General features: G+C 34.4%; 1 protein-coding gene across 5 annotated transcripts in view; it reads left to right on the top strand.

Annotated features, from left to right (window-relative positions):
* Positions 1–18,607, top strand: part of LOC128983894 (phosphoinositide 3-kinase regulatory subunit 4) — a 94,538-nt gene that overhangs the window by 45,990 nt on the left and 29,941 nt on the right. For 4 of the 5 annotated variants that reach the window (XM_054403147.1, XM_054403148.1, XM_054403149.1 and 1 more), the window contains 8 exons: positions 7,017–7,165; positions 8,525–8,677; positions 9,130–9,249; positions 10,597–10,776; positions 11,593–11,724; positions 14,948–15,045; positions 15,504–15,620; positions 16,852–16,946. In XM_054403147.1, the coding sequence (XP_054259122.1) occupies positions 7,017–7,165; positions 8,525–8,677; positions 9,130–9,249; positions 10,597–10,776; positions 11,593–11,724; positions 14,948–15,045; positions 15,504–15,620; positions 16,852–16,946 (1,044 nt within the window). The remainder of the gene's footprint in view (positions 1–7,016; positions 7,166–8,524; positions 8,678–9,129; positions 9,250–10,596; positions 10,777–11,592; positions 11,725–14,947; positions 15,046–15,503; positions 15,621–16,851; positions 16,947–18,607) is intronic. The other variant, XM_054403150.1, reaches the window with a different exon arrangement.

Raw genomic sequence — 18,607 nt, 5'->3', positions numbered from 1 at the left:
CACAACGAATGTAATGAACAAGAAAACAACGAATGTAGGAATATACATAAACAAATTATCTCCATAGGATAAGTAGCTTATTAGGTTATCAGCATTGCGCAGTTATTAGCCTACACTATACAAATTTATTAATGTTCATTTGAAAACTTTCCATATCTGTTGTGTGCAAAGGTAAGGCTTTTAACACTTGTTTGTTCTCATTTCCCCCTAATTTGGACATGCCAAATCCAATAAAATTATTTTCAATTTTGAAAAATGCCTCAAAAGGGCCCAATTTGGGGGGTAGGGGCAGCGAGCACATAATAGTAATAATAATAGAGAGGACACGGCGTTTAACCAAATGCACTGAAAGTGTGGTCAAATCCGCCATCTTTGTCCGTCATACAGCCTGAATCCAAGACCCGCGAGCTCAGTTCGCATGAAAAACCCCGCGACAAATACACGATCATAAACAACATTAATAGTTGACAAAAAATTCTGAAATTTTGCACACTTGTAGATATGATACTGAGGAAAACGATGGTGTTAATATAAAATTATTAGTTATGATAGTAATTGAGTTATAAATATGTTTAATACTTATGTAGTTTAATTTTTCAGATTCAGACATGAAAAAGTTGTATTGCGAGGAAATTTTTTATTTTTTGGTCAGAGAAATTTTGTCAGCGGGAAAGTTGTGGATAAATAACCAAATTTAACTATCCGATTCACCAAAAATTTTTATCATGTTCGGTTTTCTAAAAAATCAGGTACAAAAGGGATCCATTGCCGCTGCTCCGCGCCACGCCCGCTGCGCCGCCGGGCCGTCGTCTATACTGTTGTACTATAATATTGTATATATTAAAGAAATTTTCAAATATATTGTCTATGAAGAATTTTCAACCGTTTAGCACAACTTTTTAAGGACTAATTAGCTTTCAATATCATCCAAGAAAAACTAAAGATAATTCTGTAAGTTAAATTAAACTTCCCAAATATATTTGTAAAATTACACTCAATTTATTGTCCCAGAAAAATTACAATTTTATTGAGATGTTACCTGATTTTATTTTTGTGAAGACTTTCGTTACTTATTTTACAGTAGTAGCGAACTCTAACATTGAAATATTTTTGAGCAATAATTTTAATTAGGTACTAAACAAAAATGATTTTTGTCCATATTGTTTCATATCCTGAGAAATATGTACTGTTTGGAAACAAATTTACTCCTACACATTGTCCAAGTACTTTGTTCGTCAAGTCCTCAATTACATTGTTTTCCTTTACACTAATATCATTAACTTTATATCTACACTTCTCATCAAGCATAGCAGACGACTAGCGCGCTGCACACGCCGGGACTACTGTCGGGGAAATAAATATGTGCTTGAGTTTGAGCCTAAATATCTCTTGAGATTAATTATCCGATTTTGTTCAGACAAAAATTAAATATAAACTGGTTTAAATACATTTTACGTGGTAACAATTAATAAAATTTCCGTTTACCAGAAAATTAGTTGAAAGATTCTAAAAAGTACCGGTTTTTAAGAAACTCTGCACTAACATTGAAGTTTAAAACTTAATCGAAACAAACCACCAAGCCAATCTTTCTGAAATTTGTATGGCTTATTGGTAGATTTATTGTTAACAGTTCCATGCATTTTAAAATTTTTACTCACGATAGTTTTTATGCTGATGTTTATTTTTAAAACGTATGCTAACATCGTTAATAAAACGCTAAAAATTTCGTTCAAAATATCATCGTGTTTGTCATGACACAAGAAATAACACCAATATGACAGATTAATAATGCGAACAAAGGTGTTTTTTAAACAGATATATATTTGTAAACAAAAATTTCTCCCGCAACTGGCAGGCCGATTGGCTCAGTAGTTTGTTTACAATTAAATTTTAAACTTCTGTGTTAGTGCAGAGTTTCTTAAAACCCGGTACTTTTTGGATCTTTCAACAATATAAATTTTTCTGGTAAACGGATTTTGTTTATTACTACCACGTAAAATGTATTTAAGCCAGCTTATATTTAATTTTTGTTTCAACAAAATTGTATTATTTATGTCTGAGATATTTAGGCTCAAACTCGAATGCACATATTTATTTCCCCGACAGGTAGGCTAGCGCCGCCATCTTTGTCCGTTTCGCCGGCTAGTAAGACTGCCACGCTCCTGTGCTCCAAGTAGCGCTTCTATTTTGTTATGTGTTCGCTGGGTAGGGGTGCTTTTTGAGAAATTTTCAAATGTAAACATGGGTTGTGTGATACATCAATTTAAAGGTCTAATCACCCCGATCATTTTGGTGCAAAAAAAGTATAATTATCTTTAACCGTATCTACAGGGTGGGTCAAAACGTTTCAAAAAAGGACTTTAAAAGTTAAGTACCGTATTACCCTAACTACTGAACGGAACAGCGCCAAATTTCTTTCCAAGCTTATTCTTGAGCTACTCTTTAAGATAACTTGTAGTAAGTGCATTTTCCATGATATTTTCTAATTAAAAAAAAATCTCAAATTTTAAGAATAAAAGAAAGCTGAAAACTCAAAATTCTTAAATAGCAAGGTATAAAAAAATTCATACCACGTGAAAGGTCCTTTTTTAACAAACGTTTTACGTATCTAAGTTTTCTTTCTATCTCTTACCGTTTAAAAATTGCAGTAGAAAAACATAATTTTTCAAAACGTGTTGACCCACCCTGTAGATACGGTTAAAGATAATTAAACTTTTTTTGCACCAAAATGATTGGGGTGATTAGACCTTTAAATTGATGTATCACACAACCAATGTTTACATTTGAAAATTTCTCAAAAAGCACCCCTACCCCCCAAATTGGGCCCTTTTGAGGCATTTTTCAAAATTGAAAATAATTTTATCGGGTTTGGCATGTCCAAATTAGGGGGATATGAGAACAAACAGGTGTTAAAAGCCTTACCTTTGCACACAACAGATATGGAAAGTTTTCAAATGAACACCCTGTATATTTTAAAAATGTAACTCCAATCAATTTAAAACATTCATTTGGTTAAACTAATATATCGGTTTGATTAACATCATAAATAGTCTATACAGGCCAACTATCCGTTCTACTTCATGTAAAAAAATTAAGCAGCCCCTAAATAAAATACAAAGATAAACAGTATTTGTTAATTATTATATCTTTTATTGCTGACAATATTCCCGTGGTGGAGCACGGGCGGTTAACTAGTATATTAAAATGCATTGAATATTCAACTCATTATTGATATGCAGGCTCCCACGTTATTGTTTTTGAGATATCACAGTTCATTTGGCGAATATAAAGTAGAAGCAGAACGGAAAAATATCCATCAATAACTCGAAGCTGAGTCAACGTTCGCCAACGCTTGCAACAGCAATTGTGTGCTTATTATACACCTGTCTGCTATGCTCTGTGTCACTAAGTTGTTTAGAGGTTTATTGCGGACATTTTCCATCACAATGGTAAAATACAATACACAATGTTTCAGGATCTGAAATCTGTTCCCATCTCAGGTGAAAAACTGAACCATCACACTAAATTAACAATACACAACACTCAAACTAAGTTGGAATACACTACAGAAAGTAGCAGTTAAGTATATGCACTCTATAGCAGTCAAGTCATGATACAAAATGCCAAATAATATAACCAATCACAAAACACAAAAATCTATATGTAGGAAAATAAAAAATATGATGTAGGGCAGGGTAAATAGCTCACAACAATGGGACACTAATCGCACAGCTCGCAATGATCGAGCTGTGCAGACGGCGCACAGCTCGACAATGAGACTGAAGCATCATGGTCAACCAATCCGGACACAAAGACAACCGGAGGTGGTGTCTCTGGAAAAGTAAAACCAACAAAATGGTGGAGCGATGTACGATGCTGCAAAAAGGAGATGTTAGTTTTTTTTTTCTATCACGAGCTTAACTACGATTTAACATACCGTGCAATTTGAGAAGAACTCATGATTTCCCTATTTATTGAAAAATTACATTCTCTATTCTTTAGTTCATTGTTCAGAATGCGTAGCCATAGTGGCCTGATTTCAACCGAAGATTTACCGATAGGTTGGTCTGCTAACTTAATGTACGAGGCTTAAGTGAGGTTAAACGTTTGAAACAGTGAGGATCCTTATGGACAATTTGTGCCTCTTCAAAATTCATACGATAATTTTCGGACCAGCAATGATGAGTGATTTTTGATTTTTCCACTAAACCTTTTTTGGTGTTTTCTTTGTGTTCTATTTATATTATTCTAGTGTTGAATGGTCTTTTTGTTTTGCCATAGTAAGGCCTGGAACAATCATTACAATTTATTCTATAAACACAGTTTTTAGCATCCTGAGTGCTATTTTGGGTATAAAATAAATAAATATATCTTTATTGTCACATAAACGTTTTACAGATTACATAGCATAAGCTACAAAAACAGGTGACATTGTCAATATAATCATATATCATAATAAGTACCTAAAATACTAAAAAATAAACAATGATTCTTACAAATAATTATTTGGGTTATTTTATAAAACATAATATTTGCTAATTTAAAAAATTACCATCATTCAAAAATTCGTCAATACTATAATATATTTTGTTTACAAGAAATGAGGCAAGGCTGCTTTTAAAAGACGTTTTGTTTATTAAATCTTTATATTTTGGTTGCAGTTTATTAAACAATTTCTTTCCCATATATTTTGGTGTTTTTTCTATTAATTTTAATCGGTGAATCGGAAACTGAAAATTCTTTTTGAAACGGGTGTTATATGGATGGTCAAAATTCTCCGCACATAAGTTTTCAAAATTTGATTGTACCATTAATAAGGATTTAAAAATGATTAAACTTGGTACAGTCATTATATTAAGTTCTTTAAAAATTGGTCTACATGATTGCTTTCGTTTAGCAAATGTCATTATTCTTAAGTATTTTTTTTGAACTTTAAAAATCTTTTCTATTTCTGATGAGAATCCCCAAAATTCAATCCCATAATGCAATATTGAATAAAAATAGGCATAATATATCATTAAACATGTTTTCATATCCAAAATATTTCTCAAACAAAGCATTTGGAAACAGGCAGAATTAAGCTTATGTAATATGTTTTCAATGCACTTGGCCCAGGTTAAATTTGAATCAACATTCAAACCTAAAAATTTTGTACATTTGGCAGTTTTGGTTCTTGTTTTATGTGTGAAATTTCGGGATTGTATCGTATTAAATTTTACTAGTTGTGTTTTTTCTGGATTTAATTTTAGTCCGTTTATTTCAAACCACCTTCTAAGATCCATTAAAGCGTCTTCTACTTTCACCCATAAATCATCCTCCGTTTTAGCTTTAACAACAGCAGTTGTGTCATCTGCATACAGTATTAAATTATGAGAAATATTTTCAGGTAAGTCGTTTATATAAATTAAGAAAAGAAGAGGACCTAAAATAGAGCCCTGTGGGACACCTACTCTAATTTCACTCCATTCAGATTTTGACTGCAAGCCTCCTTTTAAAATAACAGTTCTTTGAAATCTACCTGTTATATAAGATTTCAACCATAAAATAGATTTCTTAGAAAATCCATAAATTTCCAGTTTTTTCAAAAGAATGTCATGGTTGACACAATCAAAAGCCTTGGATAAATCACAAAACACCCCCATTGTACTCTGTGACTCATCCAAGGCCCATGACACTTCATTAACAAAATGGGATATAGCGGTCATTGTGCTGCAACCCTTTCTAAAACCAAACTGTTTACTACTAAATATATTGTATGTTTCCAAGAAATTATAAATTTGTTTATAAGCAATTTTTTCAAAAATCTTGGAAAAAGAAGGTAAAAGTGATACAGGCCTATAATTGTCAGGATTATGCTTTTCACCTTTCTTAAAAAGTGGCTTGAGTTCTCCATATTTAAATTGTTTAGGGAATATGTTGTTTTGAAATGATTGGTTGATAATAATTGTGAGAGGTTCTGAAATAGAGTCTATGACTTTTTTCATGAGATCCACCGAAATTTCATCCCATCCCGCAGATTTTTTATTTTTAAGTGATTTGATTACTTTGACTACATCTTTTTGCTCAATGGCTTTAAAATCAAAATTAAATAGTTGTTTACTAGTCATTAAGTTCCTTCGTTCCTTGTCATATTTAGTGCCTCAAATTCACATGGTGATGTTCCCATTTCCTTGGTTATATTGGTAAATTTTTTATTAAAGAATTCAGCTATTTCTTTTACGCCGCTAATGGTTTTATTTGAGAGTTTAATATCAGGAAAACTATTCTTGACTTTTTTACAACCTAGCTCTGATTTAACAACACACCACGCAGCCTTGCTCACATTTTCTGATTTGTTTATGAATTTAGCATTGCACATCCTTTTAGATTGATTACAAACTTTCTTGAAAATTGTTTTATACTTTCTAACATAATCCTTAAAGAGTCCGTCGTTTGATTTTTTTGCCAGTTTACTTAGTTCTCGTTTATTTATACTAGATATTTGAATACCCTTTGTTACCCAAGACTTCTTTTGATTCTTATTTTTGTTGTTGTAAAACTTTAAGGGAAAAGACTCTTCAAAAGTATTGTGAAAATGACACAAGGTATTGTTTTGAGGAGACTCTGCCTAAGTGTGTTTTGTGTCCCAAACAAAGTTTGTACTTGAAATTTCCTAGCAACCCTTCTGATTTTTCTGATAACGGTTGCTTTTATGGGATTGACAAGTGGACTAACTTTTTCTTGCGGTTTTATAAAAGTCCACGCGTAGCCTTAACTTTCTTGCATTTATTTATTATGCAATAGATAATCCCTATAAAAGTTGATCTCGATTTTAAATAACTTTGGTTTCTAAAGTATGAAAATGTAATAGGCCTAGTTAATTTTTCTTGGTTCAGTTCTGGCCCAAGACCTGTAAGATCTGACCTGTAAGATGTGTCATAATTTACTAAAGCATATTGTGCTTCAGTTTCCAACTGTGTCAGCGTTCATCAACGTTCATCAATGATCATCAACGTTACATAGTCTGTTTGTTGCAGCCAATGATACGTTGCTCTCTCATATGATCACTTTTCTCAATGATAAGAATGACAAGCAGCTGCGGATGTCATTTTTCAAGTGCATCGTTGGAGTAGCTACCTACATAGGAGTACACTGCTCACCAATTCTCTCTCCTCTTCTGCAACAGGTACAGTAGACCCTCTCTAATCCGGCACTGCAGCACTCCGGCACTCCAGTATTCCGGCGTCTTTTGACGGGTGAGGTCTACTGTGATAGCGGCCAAATTCTGATTATCTCCCGCGGCCGTGTAGACATCATCATCCACTCCCACGGTCTCTGAAACGTCATCGTCGTCACGTGCGATTGCGGCAAAATCATGAACATCTCCCGCGGCCGTATAGACATCATCGTTGTCTTCCATGATCGCGGCACAAATCTAATCATCTCCGGCGGCTGTGTAAACCTCATCATCCACTCCCGTTGTCACGGAAATGTCATCGTCGTTTTGCGCGATCGCGGCAAAATCATGAACTTCTCTTGTGATCATGTAGACATTATCATCTCCCACGATCCGGAAACGTCATCGTCATCATGCGCGATCGCGGCAAAATTCTGATCATCGCCCGCGGATGTCTAGACGTTATCATCGCCTCCTGCGGTCACGGAAAGACTTCTTCAAACTCCTTCAAAACATGCTGACCAAAACATTTTCATTTTAAAATACTTTTTTAAGTGGAAATTGGAAGGGTTGAATATTAAAATATTTGTTTGGATTTTTAATTGTACTATTTAATATTTAGCTTTAAATACTATATTGACAAGTGTCATGTCATTTTAGGATGTAATGACATTCTCTAAATAAAAAAAAACAAAACGATAAAATGCAAAGACCAATGTTTAATCAAGAAATGCCAAACCTTTTATAAGGCTTATACAGTGTTAATTGAATGTGTTGCCTTGAACATTGAGAGAATAAATAACAAAAATTAATAAATCAGGAGGATAAGAAAAGAAATCTAATAACTTAGAGATAAATATCAAATACGGTTTCCTGGCTGTAAACCCTCTTGAGAATACAGTATAAATATCCTACCTCGGAATAACCGACTCCTCGGGATATCTAACCGTTTACTTGTTTCCTGTCTGGGGCTATAACGCCGAGCGGGAACGGTTAACTGAAAGGCCGATCGCAGCAGACAATCAACACTGCTGCCGATAACGGGTGTTGCTGCCATCGTGGGAGACGATTACCAAAGGTCCGGAGGCTGCAAGCTATGCTCACGGCTGTTGCCACGGCTGCAGGAGACGATCACCGATGTCGCAAAGACTATAGGTTATGCTCCTCCCGATATCCGACCTTTTGGCCTTTCCGACCATGGCCCGATCCCGTCATGGTCGGATATGAGGGGTTCTACTGTAGTGAAGAAACTTGTAGACTCAAGAGAATCCATACAATTGACCTTCCAAATGGTTTTGTTCAAATTAAATTGTCAGACTGCACACTCTTCAAGTCATTGGGAACGTGCTGATTGTTCTAATGTTCTAGGGACTAACTGATCCTGAGGAGTTTGTTGTAAGAGAAGCCATCAACACCATGTCAGCCCTGACTGAGCTGAGTCTGTTACACAAGCCTACATTGTACGATCTGTTGGCAGAGACTGCCTGCTTCTTAGTACATCCTAGCCTGTGGATCAGACAGGTCAATATTCTCTGTCTACACTGTAAGATTAAAATACTCTTACATAACTCACAAGATCAATTTTAACCATCAGAATTTTGCAACTAAGTACTTTTTCGTCTAGAATACAATCTTGTGTTGATTGTGTTCAGCTGAGTTAAATAAATTTTTTAGTACACAAGATAACTGGACTTTAGTAAAGAAAGATTCTCTAATCTCTTATACTGACATCGTAAAATAACCAGGTTGACTTTTTCATTCAACTTTACTTAAATTAAAAATATTTGTTACAACTTTATTCAGAGATGACTTGGGATAGCAAGTAGCCTATTGATGATATTTAGTTGAAGTACTGACTAGTCTGATAACATCCTTTGCCTACGGGAAAACTATTAGGTAAAAATACTTTAAAACATGGGGCTGTGGCCTTCTTATCTATATCTCCTAGAATAATTTATAGTGGTTTGTTTCAGGCAATCGTTGGTTTCATCAAAGCACTCGCTAAGACATTAAACATCGTGGATGTCCAGTGTAAAGTGATGTCAATGATCCAGCCATTCCTTAAAACCCAAGTTATTCAACTGGATAAAGAGGTCAGTCAATTCATACCATAGTAGTCATACTCCGTTCACATAATTTAGGGAGGAAAGCTATCCCCTCCACTTGATTCTACCTTAAAATAATGCTCAACTGCTAATGTGTGTCAAATTGTCAATCAGCTGAAACATACATTAACCAAAAAAAGTGGTGGGGAACTTCCCCTCAAACCCGATTAATTTTGTGAACAAACTATAGTAGATTTTATTTGAATACAAAAACATTCTTTAAACTAAGACAGTATTATCTTTTACTCATTATCATCTGGTCCTTATCTGTTATGTGTTTGTGTCCCAGCCACTTAACCTGCTGTTTTTCACTATTGCTTGTATTGAGATCCACTTGCAACTCACAATGCTCATGATTCTTCGTATGACATCATCTTGCCACTATCTTTAGTTGGTCCAAACAACCTACACGATATTTATCAATAATACTGTCAGTCTCTTAGGTTTTCCAACGGCCATGAAAATCTTGAAAGGAGTGAATTATGCATGAATTTGTGTGACTGAAAAAGTGTTTAAATTATGCGTCATCCAATGGACTATGAATTTTCTTAATTGTTAACGATTGATGGCAAGGCCATCGAGAAAACCTCCTTTGGTCATGGGATGTCATCTTCTCCCTTGTTCATGATGCCATCATGAACATGTCATGTGATCACGGTAAAACCTTGATCATCTCCAGCGGTCATGGTTTATCATCAATGTTGGCACATTAACATACGGCCACCTCTGCCTAATCATAACAGTTACAGTTAGTTCGTGGAACCATTGAATTATAACAGTTACAGTTAGTTCGTGGAACCATTGTGAACATCTCCCGCATTCACGAACATTTTCCCCGATCAAGGTGACATCATCATCGTCTCCTGCGATCGAGATGCCAGCATAATATCTCCCGTGGTTACAGAATCATTATCAACTTCTCTTAAATTTGTGGAACTGCCAAACTGGCGATATCTCCTGCGATCGGTGGGGAGTTATTATCGTCATTCGCCACCTGAGAAAACGCTGATGGTTGGAACAAATCCTCTGTCGTTTCTCATTTATTTTTGTGTGTTAAGACTTCTGTACCATACTGGATTACTGAACACTAGCAATGTATCAAAACAAAAACTCAAATCTTAGGAACTTTGGAAAATAGATCTGCGGAAATCAATGATATCATCAGTCAAATCTGATTCTAGATGTCTGTTGTCAAGTAAATATATACCGGTAGCTAAAATACAGACTGCAATACATCTTCCAACTTTACACAGAGTTAAACAGTAGCAGTTTTTACACCAAGATATTTAAAAGTGTCTCACTATAAAATAATGTTAAGTAATAGAAACGTTTCAGGTGCTTGTGCTGAGTGCTCTCCAGCCACCAGTGCCTAGACTGGTATACGATGTTGTTATTCACTGCCAAGATGTTGATCTGTTCTTACAAACCCTGGCTGAGCGACAGAAGGCCCGCAAACTCAGCTCCCATCCCACACTACCCTCCCTCTCCTCAAAGCAGAACAACGCCATTCGAACAGTAAGGTTACTCTTAACTATTTCTTCTAAGATGATTTGTAACCAACGATTTCAATAGAAAACTTTCATTCTTCTTTTAGTTCATTAAATTATTAGGTTGTTTTTGCTGGTAACACACAATAAAGTTAGGATGGGTGGGTGTTCTGTTTTTATATTAGACTGGGAACAATTTCATATTCCTCTCAAAATTTTGGAAATATAAAGAAATAATAATTTTTTTGCCATTAGCAGTAGCACACATCATGTTGTTTGTCGGAAGAAATTTTATAATTTTTTGAAGAAAAGGCTTGTAGTGTTTACTTTAAATACTTCTTAAATTGTATAAAAGAATGATGGCATACAAAAAGATAATGGTTTGTTTTGCCCAAAACTCGAAATAACTACATGTGCTTACAAGCTCAGAAGATATTAATCAGTAAAAATATAAAATACTCTAAAATAAAATCTTAATATTAAAAAAATAAGGAGACAATAAGCAGGTTTACCTTTATAAATGCATCCCACTTCTGATAGCAATGTGCAGAAGTGGGATGCCTACATTTCTAAAGGTAAGCCTGCTTATCCTATCCTTTGTCTCCTTAATTCTCAGGCAATAAGCCCTTTCTATTCAAACTTAATATTAGAAAAGAAATTCTGTAAGCTTATGTTTGTCTATTGTCATTTGATGACTCCCAATTATATCAATTTGAATACCTTATAAAGTAACACAATATTTAAATTAGTGTTTTTTTAGTTTTATCAGAAAAACAGTTGTTTGTCTGCAGTGTTAACTATACTATAACATGTTTTACGCATCATATATATTTGCTGGTTGCAGCTGTTCAGTCGTCTGACCTCTGAAGGAATGACGGAGCAAGTCGAGGACCAGCTGCTGTCCATGGCCAAACACTTGCTCAAGATCCACAAATATACAAACAGCATGGAAACCAGTCCACCGAGAGAGTCAAAGGTGATAGAAACATTTTTTTTTTTACATTTACCTGACAAAGTGGCCTTCCTTGCACCGGTTATAGTACGCCAAGTAGCTAACTGCTTCATTTACTTACTTTTGTCCCACTCATTTTTTCCCCGCACTCCAGTATTCCAACCAAACAACACAAAACAATGTGCTTTTATTAGGCACGTAATATGTGTACGCTTGATAATAAGTTGGCAACACTTAAAGATACTACGACTACGATTAGCTGGTGCAGTGTTTCCCATTTCTTTCAACGCTTGGATTTAACCTTACCTAAATCGTGTTGAATAGTGTTTGGAAGACTGTTTGGAAGTGCCACTTACACTAGTTACACAAATAACTATTCCCTACCACTGCATGGAAATGATCACATAGCCATACCTGTAAACAGTACACAAAATAGCTCATTACCGCTCTAGAGAGGGAATGGATCATTACCGCTCTAGAGAGGGAATGGATCATTACCGCTCTAGAGAGGGAATGAATCATTCCCCCTCGCTAAATCAGCTTATTTCACAGTTGGCGTTTCTACACCAATCACAGCCATGTATCCGGAACGTTAGTTAACAACTATTAAGCAAATAACATAACCTAAATTACATTTTATATACATTTAACCCTTTGAGTGCCTCAAGGGGGTGAAACAATTTTATTTGAGGTTTGCCAGGCCTACATGTGGTGTTGCTTCTAGGAATGCCGACCATTTTTCCACATAAATGCAGGTGTTTAGGAATATTGTCATAAAATAATTTGTGACGCAAAATTCTAGGGGGGGAATAAACTGGTATTCACCTAGGTCAGGCTAGGCCTACCCCTAGAACCAGCCACACTCAAATTTCTTCCCCGGAGTGCTCAGAAGGAGCCGAGAAAAATCTGGGGGTCGATACGAAGTTGTCACGGCTTTGACTGATCAATTTATTAAAATTTGATCGAAGGCTCAGAGCTCGAGAAGCGCTCAGGAAATCCTGCAGATTCCCAGTTGGAGCTAGATCATCCCAGCCTTCGTAAAAGTGTTTTGAAGAATTTTGCCTAACTTTTAGAATGACTCTGTAGAGCCGACGAGTATCCAATCATAAGCCAATTTGACATAAATACCCGTATTGAACTTTAAAATAATTAACTAAAGGCCTAGGTAAACAATATAGAACAAAATATAACGTAAAATCAATTCCTACAGAGTCGTTGGGGCCTAATTAATATAATTGGACGGAGAATTTAGCGTGATATGATTTGAAATAAATTTAATATTAATATTCGTGGCTGATTGTTCAAATCAGCCTACTCCCAAGACTAGGTTCTCTCGCCCGCCAAAGACGGGGTTTAGAACTCAGACGACAAGTCTCGGGGGATTAAAACGGTGAATTAATTAGGTAACGTAATAATCATTCGTAGGAATCGTAATTTTGAAACTAATTGATTTAAATCAAACCAAACGATAATCACTGCTAGTCACTGGCAGGCAGGAACTGGTGGGTCTAGAATCAAGTCGGCGAAATTTAAGTTATTAAATTCAGAGGTTTAAAATCGAGTTCTGAAACGAAAATAGTTGTAAAACGAGAATGCGTGCGTTAAACGAAAATAAAGTAAAACGTAGAAATGGTCTAACTATTAGACCAAGCTAACCTTCGTAATATCGGCGATCGGCGTGAATGCATAATTTATTAGTCTTGTAACGATGATGTTACTTCGTAGACGGCGTGCGAACGAATAATCCTGTCGTTTATAACTTATAATGGAGATATTGGCAATGAATAATGAAATGTATAACTAAATTTAAAAGTTCAAAAAAGCCAATATATAATAAATTATTTTAATCCACTAAATTATTTTAATCCACTATAGTGGATTAAAATAATTTATTATATATTGGCTTTTTTGAACTTTTAAATTTAGTTATACATTTCATTATTATGTTTATAATTCAAATTACTTTTAGAATACTACTATACACCATGCACAAAATATACAAATGGTCAAAATAAAATCATGCACCTATAGGCCTGACTTACCAAGTCCAGTTACTGGTACACTTTATGTGATTAGCCACAAACTATCAACAAATGCACAAATAAGTTGTGGTATTACAACTTTTTAAAGGTTTTTTCATAATTTTGGTCTTAAATTAAAGGTATGCACGCACGGTTTTGCCATCAATCATCATCATTAGTTTATCTACTGTATTACTTGACCAAAAAACATCAATTAGATTGTTTTCAAATTCTTTCTTAATTAATTATGTATTTCACCAGTTCTAATTACATCCTCCTACATGTTTTGGTCATAGAACAAACTTTCAATGAAATACCAGCTTTAATTTTAACTATTGATTATTAAGATTGGGCGTACCTAAAACACGCTGCTGAATCACGAATCAACAATTATTATAATTTATTTTTGATGTCTTGGTCTTAAAATACTTAAAAAATAAAGGCTTTCATTTATTAATCGTTTGAATCAGTTAAGTTCAAGATACTGTATTACCTAATCAAAAAACCTATTTTATTACCATTATTGTGAATTTTATTTCAACTCAGACAACGCCGGGTTTTGCTGCTAGTTTCAATTAAAAGTTCTAAGTATACTATTAGGATTTTTTTAAGAGGATAGCAGGCTTACCTGAATGGGAAAGAGTCGAAACTGGCACAGGAACAGTTGGACTGTGTCAGTTTGGACTCTTTCCCATTTAGGTAAGCCTGCTATCCTCTCAAAAAATCCTAAAAAATCTAGGCCCTTGTGCTCTATGCTACACCCTTAAGTATACTATTATATCGACAGAGCCTGAATATTATGACGTAAACACAATTAGGATGGTAAAAAAAATCTTATTTTGTAATTATTATCACCATAACTTAAAGATGATTCTCGACTTCGTCCTCCCCCCCCCCCCCCCGCAGCATTCGAATCTATCCGTATTTTGTTTTGAATTATCTACTTTTCTGTAAGTATAGAATAACATTTTTCCCCTGAAATCCGAAAGATTAAATATCAATTCGGAACTAAAAAAAACTTTCTGTTCTGAAATCTGAAAGTAGTGATCAGACTCGTCAGAAATTCTTGACATTGAAGTTATAATTTAATCCCATAAAATGGATATCAGGTGAATACAACCTGTTTCAGTGAACTTAGTTTTTAAGGATTCCCCTTAAAAATATTTTGTCTGTAATACACACTAGGATTCAGTAAATATCTGTCAATTCTTAATTGTTATTTACAGATTGACCTGAGCAGCCACAGGAACACAGTAGCGTGTCAGGCCATTCCTCTCAGTCGCTCTGATCAGCCCAAGTCCGACAACTCTGTTACTATTTCAAGGTAAAACTAATTACATTCCAAAATTCAATTAAAAATGTTATTGTTACTGTATAAAAGTTAATAATTCATACAAGTTATAAATTGTCTGGATGGCGAGTGGAGTGCTCGTCTTAATAATCTGAAAGCAGCTGGTTTGATTCCAAGTGGGGGATCGATTCTGGATCTAGATGCCATTTGTCATTGGGCTAACAATAAATTATGCTTTCTAACAAATGGTTTATTTCGCATAGTAACAAGACTGGGTTTGTTTACTGTTCCCTTACAAAAATCGTAAAAATACCAATAGCATAAAAAAGACCTAAAAAGCATTTATATTTCATCCTTACTCAAGAGCATAACTGCAGACTAGATTAATTGAAGGTAGTTAAAAATGAGGTGAACATGTTTAAATGGCCATTTTAAATTAGTGTAAATACCATTACCAATCCGTCTGAGCTATGGAGTGGTTGTGTGCGTAGGCGAGGGGTAGATGACTACACTAACCTCAGTGTGATGATGAACGAAGAGTGGAGAACTATGTTTGGCAATACGGAACCACCCTCCAGCTCCAAGCTCTCAGACATTGGCAACAAAACGTAAATATCCCTTGCTGTTGCTGTCACTAACACATTCTTTGTCATATTCACCTATAGCTATTAAAAACAAGCTAATTCCATACTTTGCTACACTACTTAAATATTAGAGGTCTTTGTTTGATGTTCGAAATGTTGCTCAACTTCATCCACTCTTTTTTTAATGTTCTTTTGTCAGCTAGTAGTTATAGTACCAGTACCTCATTATACCTTAGTAAAGTTAAAATTAAATAAATTATCCACCCAGCATTCGTTATATTATAATTAGTTTCTCCCAGCTAAGATGTAGGCTTTGTTTGGTTTTACCATCCCCTTTTATTCATGTAATCTCTAATTCAAGGAATCTCATTGCACGCTTGATGAGTTTTCTGGTGAATTAACTGCATGTTTAGTTTATCTAAAGGCCTCCAGATGTTATTTAACATATTGTTAGACTTTGTTTACACCTAGTTCTTCATGTTATCATGTTCTTTTTTAAAATGTTAAAACCTATAAAATCCTGAATAATTACTTTGTTGGGTTTTAATTAATTAGTATTACATCATTTTATACTCATTCAAATCAGTCCATTTCCAACTCAGTTTTACTCTTCATCGTACTTTATTAAGAAATAATACAAGGACTTTACAAGCGTGAAGTTTTTTTACTGTACCAGCTTAAATCTTTTTGTTCTAAACTTTGGAAGTGTTTGTCAACAATATTTGAAAAACATTTTCTGTAAGTATTCATCCCAACATGAGACATCATATCTGAAGACAAATTGAGTTCACTCACCAATCATACTTCTCATCTCATCTTTGAACACATATCTGAAACCACAACCTATGATGAGGAGATTGACGTTTTCTATGATATATACATGAAACCAACAAGTAATATATTTACTAGGTATTAACTGGCTAGTAGGAGGCAAAAACAAGGTTAAAATTTGCTATCTTGAAATGATAAATGTCTTTATTAAAGAGGCGGAGTAAAGACCCTTGAGGACTTGCCAGTGCTAAGTTGGCCCAGCTCTGTCAGAGGTTTCTTGATCTGTGACAATATTTGGTTCCAGCCTGGCATCCATTCGTGCATGAAAGGTGACAAAATATTATTAAGCTTCCATTTTCCCTCACTATTTGTCCATTATCCATAAACATGTGTGTTATTCAAAAATCTATGTTAATTTAAAGATAAATTAAATTTTCTCTGTTTAATTAAAAACTTGGACAGTTAAGTTATGTGTGTTTGCCAGGAACACCAACAACGTGGTGTCCAGTGATAGTCAGGTGTCTCCCCAGCGCAGCATGGACACAGAGTACAGCATCCAGGAGCGCTCCTACATACAGTGTAAGCTTATCTCACCACATAGCTATGTAATGGAGTAAACCCAGCAAGTTCAAAGAAATTCATATTTTTCGGCTGCAGGGTGAAAATCTACTCACCACACAGTCAATAATTAGGTTGGGGTTAAAATTTGATTTTGTTGTTTTTCCACTTCTATCTGATGGTTCTAGTTTTATGATTTATGTAATTGTTGTGGCGTATATATATGTCCAACACTCCCTAAAGAATGCATTATCCGTATGTATACATCTAACCATTGTAAATTTTAAAGTTTAAGAAAAACATCTTGTATATTAAAAAAACTTAATTTTTCTTTTCCGACTACGTTTGGCTCTTCTACCCGACCGATTTTCATGATTGAGGTCTCAAATTTAAGTCAAGCACGCAAAAATTTCACATCAAGCATCGGCATATACTTACTTACCTACTGTATTTCTCGATTTAAAAAAAAATTGAATTATTTTAGAATTCTTGCATCTATTTAAGATGTATTTCACCATTTATAATTATATAATCCTATATATTTTGTTCTAAGAGCTTTCAGTGAAATATCGGCTTTTATTTAAGCGATTAAGATACTGTATTACTCAATCAAAAATTATAAATTTGATTTTTCCTTGGATATAATATTTATTTTAACGCTGCGGAGCAGCATGGGTCCTCTAGTTTATTTTTAATAAACTTTTAAAAAGGTTAATGAATTTTTAAAAATCTTGTTAAGATCAATATGACTTCTTTATTATTTCATACTTAGCTTAAAATACCTACATTCGTATGGTGGTCATTTCAAAGTAAAGTATTATTACCAAAAGATAAAACAGACTTATCTTATCATAATGCAATAAAAAATATTGTTTTAGATCATTCAATCTATACGTCGTTTTCAATAGCAGTGAATATACTCCACTAATCTTGTCTTACTAAATTTACTTCATTCAAGAACACGTAAACAGACTGTCTGCGCTAACAATAACATGAGAATGACTCAGCCGGCCGGTTTTGTCAACAACAGATGTTAACGTGATTAGTGATGCCAACCCACCAATCAGAAATTTACCACAAAAAAATTATAGCAGCAATAATATTGATTAATTGCGTCAAGGGTTAAAAAAATATTTAACATATAAAAACAGGACGGACACACAACAATACACATTAACATTTAGAGTTCGCGCACAGCTTAAAAACTCACGACCTGCCAAGGTAACTGTTGACGGCCAAGAAACAACATTAAAATACCTGAATGACATTTACATGTTTTGACTTATACAGAGTGTCTCGTAAGTAAACAGCCAAACTCCGGGAAATGGTTCTATGGGTCAAAATAAAGAGAAAATCAGGAATAACATTTTTGTCCAAAATCGCTTCCTTAACCAGATATCCGCCATTTTGTATTTTTTACATAAAAAATTTTATTTTTGAATTTTTTCAACTGACCTTTATAATTCTTGGTATGTAGGTTAAGGTAGAAAATACCATTGTTAGTAAAAAAAATCATTTTGATTCAACTCAAAATTTCAAAATGGCGGCTATTTGAATTTTTTAAACTTAAAATTACCCAAAAAGGGCTAATTTTTTGAAAAAACGTCAAGAACACTTTTATTTAGCTTTTTTAATTCCTTATCAAACGATACCAAGTTAAAAAAGGTAGAATAAGGCAGAAG

Source organism: Macrosteles quadrilineatus, unplaced genomic scaffold (assembly GCF_028750875.1).
Source record: "Macrosteles quadrilineatus isolate MER2022 unplaced genomic scaffold, UCM_ALF_1.0 Scaffold_2__2_contigs__length_208266976, whole genome shotgun sequence".
NCBI lineage: Eukaryota > Metazoa > Arthropoda > Insecta > Hemiptera > Cicadellidae > Macrosteles > Macrosteles quadrilineatus.
Note: the sequence above shows the minus strand (reverse complement) of the source record. Positions and strands in the feature narration are given on the sequence as shown.